The sequence below is a fragment of the Oncorhynchus kisutch genome, linkage group LG12 (genome assembly GCF_002021735.2).
Source record: "Oncorhynchus kisutch isolate 150728-3 linkage group LG12, Okis_V2, whole genome shotgun sequence".
Lineage (NCBI taxonomy): Eukaryota > Metazoa > Chordata > Actinopteri > Salmoniformes > Salmonidae > Oncorhynchus > Oncorhynchus kisutch.
The window spans coordinates 47,083,322-47,091,664 of record NC_034185.2 but is presented as its reverse complement, the minus strand read 5'-3'; the positions used below and the strand labels follow the sequence as shown (position 1 = coordinate 47,091,664).

The following is an 8,343-nucleotide window of genomic DNA, read 5'->3' as shown; positions in this document are numbered from 1 at the left end:
TGGGGCGGGTCTGCATCTGTAAAAGTTGGCGTTATGCAACTAGTGATGCAGTGTGCGAGCCAAGAGTCTTGATTAGCCACTTGAATACATTTCCACCATTGGTATTATGTCATACCAGAGCTCAATACTACTAATCAAGTTTGAGGCATATTTGGTCAACTGAGTTCAACTCAGGATAACCAGTACCATGAAAGTGGCTCACCTTTTAGCCAGGTACATTTCTATGGCAATGAATCCTTCTGAAATAACTCTATATTTATCCTGACTGAAGTGTCTGAGTCGTGAGTTGAGGACTAATGAAATCAGATCGTTTTACCCTCTCGCATAGATTGAGTCATCCCCTTCTTCCTCAAATGAAGTTTAACACAAATGTTTGGTTTTTTTAAACTCACATTTAGTAATGACAGGTTGCATCTGAAATGTAAATAGTAATACAACTTTTATTGTGTCCCTTTCTGGAAATGTGTCATGCATCTTAACAGCACAGCATCACCAATAGGTGCATAAATGCATACATAAATCACAAGCAATAACATGTGGCTACAGTCTGTAATGAAGTTTGTCAATTCTGGGAGGAGTTGAGCAGTTATTTATTCAATTGATCCATACTGGTGGCAGTGGAGGCTGCTGAGGGGAGGACGGCTCATAATAATGGCTGGAATGGAGAATGGAATGGTATCAAACATGTGGTTGAAACTATTCCATTGACTCCTTTCCAGCCATTGTTATATACCGTCCTACCCTCAGCAGCCTCCACTGACTGGTGGGAAAGGATGATTTCTGGGATCTGTAAAGATGGACTCTGTATCGGCGGTTCGATGGTAAGAGTTGGTACTCCTGGTTGAGTGGGTGTGTCAGGTCAGTGGCAGTTCTCGCTCCTGCCCCCACTACTCTCCCCAAGAACGGCGCTTCCATGTTCTTGAGATGAGCTCCACTGATGCACAGTCAAACTTTTGTATGATTTAATACAATTATTTAAATCGATAAGGTTGGGGAGAAAAATGTACAAAGACGGCATGGGGAGAAGTAATAAAATAGAGGCTGCACTTCGAAAAGCCTCTCACACCATATCTTGCAAGTTCAGCAGGCTGTGTCTTCTTTCATTTTGATTTCGGCACAAATGAAAATGTTGCAATAACTCGCCCATGGGTTGATGTTACATCATTGTCTCAATAAAGACTTCGGTGTTGGACTATCCACGTGCGGCATGCATGCGCAATTACAAACCTGCTAGTTAGCGGCAGGCAGAAAAGCAATATCCACCGTTGTATTACGGATGAAGCCTGGGCTGGAATGTGAAGTTAACTGAAGCTGGCTAGCTGTAGAAAACCCAAAGTAGATCTACACTGAACGAACATGTAAAGTGTTGGTCCCATGTTTCACGAGCTGGAATAAGATCCCAGAAATGTTCCATATGCACAAAAAGCTTATTTCTCTCAAATGTTGTGCACAAATAAGTTGCCTCGGTTGTTGTAGAGAATTTGGTAGTACGTCCAACCGCAGGCCACGTGTATGGCGCCGTGTGGGCGAATGGTTTGCTGATGACAATGTTGTGAACACAGTGCCCCATGGTGGCGGTGGGGTTATCGTATGGACAGGCATAAGCGATGGACAATAAACACAATTGCATTTTATCGATGGCAATTTGAATGCACATAGATACCGTGACGAGATCCTGAGGCCCATTGTTGTGCCATTGACCTGCTACCATCACCTCATATTTCAGCATGGTAATGTAAGGCCCCATGTCACAAGGATCTGTACACGATTCCTGGAATCTGAAAATGTCCCAGTTCTTCCATGGCCTGCATACTCAGGCATGTCACCATTGAGCATGTTTGGGATGATCTGGATCGACGTCTTCCGACAGCGTGTTCCAGTTCCCGACAATATCTAGCAACTTTACACAGCCATTGAAGAGGAGTGGGACAACATTCCACATGCCACAAGTCTATGCGAAGATGTCACACTGCACAAGGCAAATGGTGGTCACACCAGGTACTGACTGGTTCTGATCCACACCCCATTTTGTAATAAAAAATAAAAAAGTTGTGACCAACAGTTGCATATCTGTATTCCCAGTCATGTGAAATCCACAGATTTGGGCCTAATTAATTTTTCAATTGACTGATTTCCTTATGTGAACTAACTCAAATCTTTGAAACGGTATATATATTTTTGTTCATTATAGCTTCCTTCCTAGTATACCCCTCAGGCGTAATACCACATATTCAGGATCATTGAGATCTGGCTAACAATTTGACATACCTTCCTGTGCAGTACAATGTTAAAAGTCGCAATCTGGGATTGGAGTGGTTCCATTTCAACAGCCCCAACCCTCAGCTGTTTACAAAAAATGTGGCGGGGACCGACTGCTGTTTGAATCCCATATTGCCCCTTTAAGGATGCTGCTAACAACCATGTAAAGGAACTTTACTAATAAAGCATAGCAAGCGGTCATTATTTCCAAAACGTGGTAATTTTATTTACAGTTCAAGTCAGTCACATGCAACATTTTTTTTAATGAATAAAACAGAATTAGCAAAAGAAATGCATTCATTATTTTTTCCCTCCAATGTCAATTAAATATACAAAAATAGAGCTTACAAATACTGTACAGCAAATTTCTCCAAAAATATTCTGCTGCAGAATTCTTAATTGTATAAACAATGTTATATCTCAGGGTAGGATGAGTAGACCCATGGAGGGTAGGTTCACCCATCAAGGGAAGAAAGTGTGGGCTGGTGGATAAAGCAGGAGGTTGGGGTAAGATGATGGGAGAGGTTATCACAGGGTGGGGTAGGTTGACCCATTGAAGAATGTGGTGGCTATTGGATAAAGTGGGTTAGGGGTGAGACAGGGGATGTACTTGAGGAAGGGAGAGAAGGGGGGGGGGCACTACAAGAGCTATACATTGAATAAATAGACACCATACACAACATTGAGAGGCAGTGACATGTGTTGAGGCCCAAGTGGCCAATTTACACAGCGTTGACCTTGAGGTCCGACTCACAAAATGGCTGCCAACAGCCAGATGGTTGATTAAAAAAAAAAAGTGTTTCACTTACCATTGAAAAAATGTCTACTTGAGGGAGTGGCTCTACTTATAGACACCAATGTGATCGCAGCTTGTTCTGTTCTACTTAGTTCATTGGCTTCCATTGAAACAGAAAGAAATAAGGAGTGGGATGTTCCTCTGTCTCTGGGTATACATACTTTGAGGTAAAAGCACCTTATAGAAAGGATAAGCGATAAGGGGCCCGTTATTACGCATTTTGGTTGCTGACAAAGAGCCTCACTTTCCTCTCAGTAATTCATGATATTGAAGCAAGTACATCATAGTCCTTTAATATTACAGCCCAATAGCCTGGCGTTCTCTGGAACAGTGCTGACATCAATGGAGGTTACGGTGGGGTGAGTCATCACTAAATTCATCAACCGTCCAAAATCCCAATGTTTTTCAAATAGATTTTGCCTGGTACTTTCTGCAGTAATAACTAATAGACGATGGGTGATTATTCACTATGAATATACACATGATTCCTTCCTCTCGCAGAAGGGCCTCGAACTGCCTGCTGTTATGGCACTGTTATGGCACAGGACTCTGAGAGAACCTAGAACCATGTTGTCTGGTCTGAGAAGCGTGGGGGAAGGATTAGGAAGTTACACAGGAAGAAATTATGGGGTATAATAGATGAGTTCTCTTCTGACCTTCAACTCTCATTTGAAAGAAGACATTACAAAATGTCTGGAATTGTTGCAATTCTCAGATGGGTAAATGGCAGTTATAAGTGCTCAGATGCAGTGTTTTCAATGGAAAAATTATCCTCAACTATTCGTTGTGTTAGATTCTGGGTTAAACTTGGAACATTGCTATCCTAGAGACTGGGTTTTACATCAGAAGTGAATGGTTATCTGTAGGATCTAGATGGCTTTGGAATGTGCTAGGTGGATGGGAAGAAGTCACAGGATTGCTAGAGGGGATATGGGTGGAGATCTTTGGATTAGGCATCAAGGTGGGGGTCAGGTCAGAAATTATGGTTTATTACCCTATCACTTCGTCTTCCTGTCAAACCATAAAAGATGTAAGGATTGGAGAGAAGGAGGAGTGCCTAAATTGGAGTATATATACACACGTGTGGCAGTGGAAACATGTGTTTGTCTGAATGCAGCTGTATGGAGCCTCTGGTTAAGCTTTCATAGTGTCCGTTGAGTGTTTTTACTCTGAATTAGAACCTAACAGGTGCACAATGCACACCCCCTCCACAGTAAAAAAAAGTGTTTATGCAGTATGTCGTCCTACCAACACTACTACTCTCTATGTACAATTACAAAATGGTGAAATCGGTTGCAAGTGCAGCCGCCATTTCATCGCATGCTTTTCACATTATCGGTCTCCTCCCCACCCAGTCCTATCGTTAAATCTCCCTCTAAACCGTCAATTCAGAGAAAACCACACATAGTAGCGGACGAAGCGTCAAGACTTGCTGTGTTCTTGTTGGCTGTCTGTTACAATATCGGAGTCTTAAGGGAATAAGAAAGTGCTGGGGCTAGTTGTCAAAAGATAAACTTCGGACCAGTCAAACTTTGGAGTTCTGAGATTAATATCAGAGTTGAAGTCTCTTTGTACAAAGATGTGTGTTATATACAGAAAGGGTGTCACCTCCATTGCATCCTGTGTAGCTCATTTTTGTGTGTAGCCACGAAGAAGAACCAAGAAGAGGCAAACAGGTACCGAAGTGACCCGCACATACAAGTAACGCCGGGAGCCTTCAATAAAAAGGTTATGGTTTTTCTCATTCCACATTCAACCACGGACTGGTGTCTCTTCAAACAAATTAGCCAAAATGAACACACAGTAAGTAAAGCACAAGTAAAAAAATATATATACAATAATCACAATTGTCATCCTCCTCCCTCAAATACAATAGATATTATTGGGCGAAGTGGGAGGGAGACATTGTTTCTGATATTGGCAAGAAATAATGTCCTCCTATTCTTTTCACCAGCTAGCTAGGCTAACATTCCCCTCTGTTGTTGTACGAAGGTAAAGCCAGTGGACACAGAACATTTCGTTAACGACTTGGTGTTCTTAACACCTAGAATTCTAAGAATACCATTCTATTTTTAGGAGACACAAGTGGTTCTAGAGCTGGGCCTGATGCTCAGCACTGAAATAGCCCGGGTTCCTAAAAAGGTACAAACACTTAAGAGGGAAGAACCGAATCGACCCTGTTAGGACAGACCAGGCTTTCTTATAAATAAAGTTGCATTTAACACCATTATTATGACCAATCACCTAGATCTAGTCTGTGACCAGTGACACAAGCTGACCCCTGACCTATGGGACACTGTTTCCTCTCTGTTCCAAAATATCACACAGCACTTTTACTACAGTGATGCCACAAAAGGTGGTGCAACAAAGCACCAGGGTAGAGGGGTTAGTGTGTGTGTGTGTATATCGGGGAACAAAACGCCAGTGTGGAGAGAGCGATTGGGGAAAGCGCTAGAATGAGCCTGCTGTTCTCTACGACTGCTAACCAGGGCCTATACCAGCTCAATGACATCTACTGGAAACGTACGTATGTGTGTTGACCGATATGAGTGCTGCCAGAATTTGAACTAGATAATTAGCCTATCTCCCACATAGCCTAATTAGCTCAACGCTAAGCTAAAGCGCGTTAAGTAGTTACTAATCCCAGAAGCAGCTTTGAGTCGTTGACTGAATTGAGAAGGAAGTGAAAGTGCGGGTGGTCCTGCTCTTTCAGTGCTGAGTAAAAGACCATGCGTCTTTCTGCCATGTCATGCTACATCCGTAACGGCTAGCAAACAGACGAGGTTTGCTGCCTAGTTTGCGCAGAGTCACAACTTGATCGATTTCACCTTTCACGCTCCAAGGCAGTGCTGTGTCACCCTGTAGCGTTCACTACCATCATAGTGTGTCAAAAGTTTGATAAAAACAAAATGGAAATAAGATGAATTGAGCAAATTTGTCTGGTTTGATACTTTTATGTATAGCAGTCAAAATGCAACAATGCCTTAGCGCAGGGTTTCTTAAACTACTGTATGGGTTGGGGCCCTGGGCATGTCAGGTGGGTTGCGAGTTGTGGGAAAACATCTATAATCACGCACTATTTATTCTTCATTTGGGTTGTTGGAGGACATTTTGGGTCAGGGGAGGATGGTCAATTTCTAAATTTGGTTCTCGAGCTGGAAAAGTTTAAGAACCACCACTGCCTCAGTGGACCAGTGTTTGTTCTAGGTTTCGTAAAGATTAGCGTATAGAATATATGATTCTAGACATAATTACATCGGAGACTATATGGAATATAATCATCTTGGCATTATATAAAGTACTCTAGTTTACTATGTAGTGTGTAGATTGGGCTAGTTGTTTTAGACTTCCTTCAGGCTAAACCTCATTCAAACTCAAACCCGAGGATGGCAAGAGAGGGATGCATTTTTAACTGTATAAAACCAAAAGAGGAATCTTCCAGCTATGCGTTTTCATAGCGCTCCGTTGCCACAAGCTGAATGAGTAATGCTTTGGGAGCACTGTGGGCTCGGGAGGGGCTCAGTCTTCTCTTATGTAACAGTAACGGAGGCATCTGATTGGATGTTGGCTCTAGGGGTGCCATGGGCTCTGGGTGTTGGGTTTCTCTTACTTCCTGATCGCCAGTCCACAGGAAGTGACAGAGGCCAGGACCCCTCCACAGTTTGTGTCGGGTGTGTGTGTCTGTGGGACACACACAGGGGGCTCTATGTTTACACTAGAGAATACTACTATTTTAATTTGATTCTACCCTCAAAACCTCATTGTGAAAAATCTTTCAATGAGAATACGAACTCGGCATTGTTGCGTTTTTAACAATTAGTTCACATTTTTTCCCCCCAACAGAATAGTAACTATTGGCTTTTTCTGAAATGACAGATGCAGACCGTGACAGTGGCCACATAGCCTTTTTGTAACACACACACACACACAGGTAGTGTCCCAAATGGCACCCTATTACCTAAATAGTGCACTTTTTAGAGAATAGGGTGCCATTTGGGAACGCTGACACTGAGGTGTGCAGTGAGTAACAAACTGTACAACCTTCATATGCAAGAGGGGATGCAGAGTCCGATGCACACTGGTGAATCAGTCGGGTCACAACCCCACATTCACACCCATCCTCTCTTAATTCACACCAAGTACTGAGGTGATCCTCCCTTCCCTCTCACACACACACACACACACCTCCAATATCCACTTTTGTATGTGTGTGAGAGAGGGTGGATCAGGCCACAGAATTCTGCGGTTCCTTGAGCTTCCCACGAGTATCCTGACATTAATTCATTTGGAAGCTACTGTCCCTTTAAGATATCCCCCCCCCCCAAAAAAACAGTATCCACTCAACTAAAAAATTAACTCACGTGGCGCTGTATGTACACACAAAAAAAGTTAGTTGAAATAATAAAATATAAAATATAACCTTGTTGCTACTACAACCTCCTCACAAGCGTTCAATTTTTAAAGTGCTTGTAGATTTTTTTTTTACTAAGGTTTAGTCGTTAAAAAGAAAACTAAACGATGACGCCATTTTCATTTCAACGTGTTGTAGTTGTTGGTTTTCGTGCCTCTTACTCGTCACACGCTGGTGTCCCCAGAAAAGTGCTTTGGTTGTGAAACGGTCAGAATAGTGACCACGGCTGTGTCCTAAAAAAAAAGAGTGTCAGTAAAGAACCGTTATTCTAAAAAAAATCCTTATGGGAATCCACCAAGGCAGAGAGATGAGAGGAGATGCAGCAGATTCACTTCTTCGTCACCGTGAGTCTCTGTCCGCACCGTAACACTGTTGTGTTTCTGCCCTGTCTCTTAATCACATATAAAACGCCTCGATCATCCCTTCAGCGTCATTGCGCAAAATGGTACTACATCATCTGGATATGTGTGCAACAAAAGTTCAACCTTCCCCTTCTTCTACCATCTCTCTGTCAAGCCGTCTACGCAAAGAATTTGATGCATACGTCCGATGATGCAAGGCAAACACAGCGTTCAATTGGAAATGAATGTACTTCTGGTGTACCAAAAATGCAATGACGCTGCCTGTGTGATCGAGGTATATGTGTACTTGTACAGGTGTGTGTGTGTGCACTGCAGTCAGCGCTACACCAGGTTTTCCATGCCTGGCAGGGGCTGCTGTATGGGCACGGTGACGGTAACGTCGATGGTGGTGTTGCCCGCCTGCTGGGCAAGCTGCAGGACGGGCATGTTGCACAGCGGGCACACCTTCCTCACCTCCAGCCACTTAATGAGGCACCTGGTAGAGCGAGAGAGACCAATGGGAGAACAGAGAGGGG

General features: G+C 43.1%; 1 protein-coding gene across 4 annotated transcripts in view; it reads right to left on the bottom strand.

Annotated features, from left to right (window-relative positions):
• Nucleotides 1–2,460: 2,460 nt before the first annotated feature.
• The window catches only part of LOC109901071 (RING finger protein 24), a 70,451-nt gene continuing 64,568 nt past the window's right edge, over nucleotides 2,461–8,343 (bottom strand). For all 4 annotated transcript variants that reach the window (XM_020497085.2, XM_020497084.2, XM_020497087.2 and 1 more), the window contains exon 6: nucleotides 2,461–8,303. In XM_020497085.2, the coding sequence (XP_020352674.1) occupies nucleotides 8,150–8,303 (154 nt within the window). In that variant the 3' untranslated portion in view covers nucleotides 2,461–8,149. The remainder of the gene's footprint in view (nucleotides 8,304–8,343) is intronic.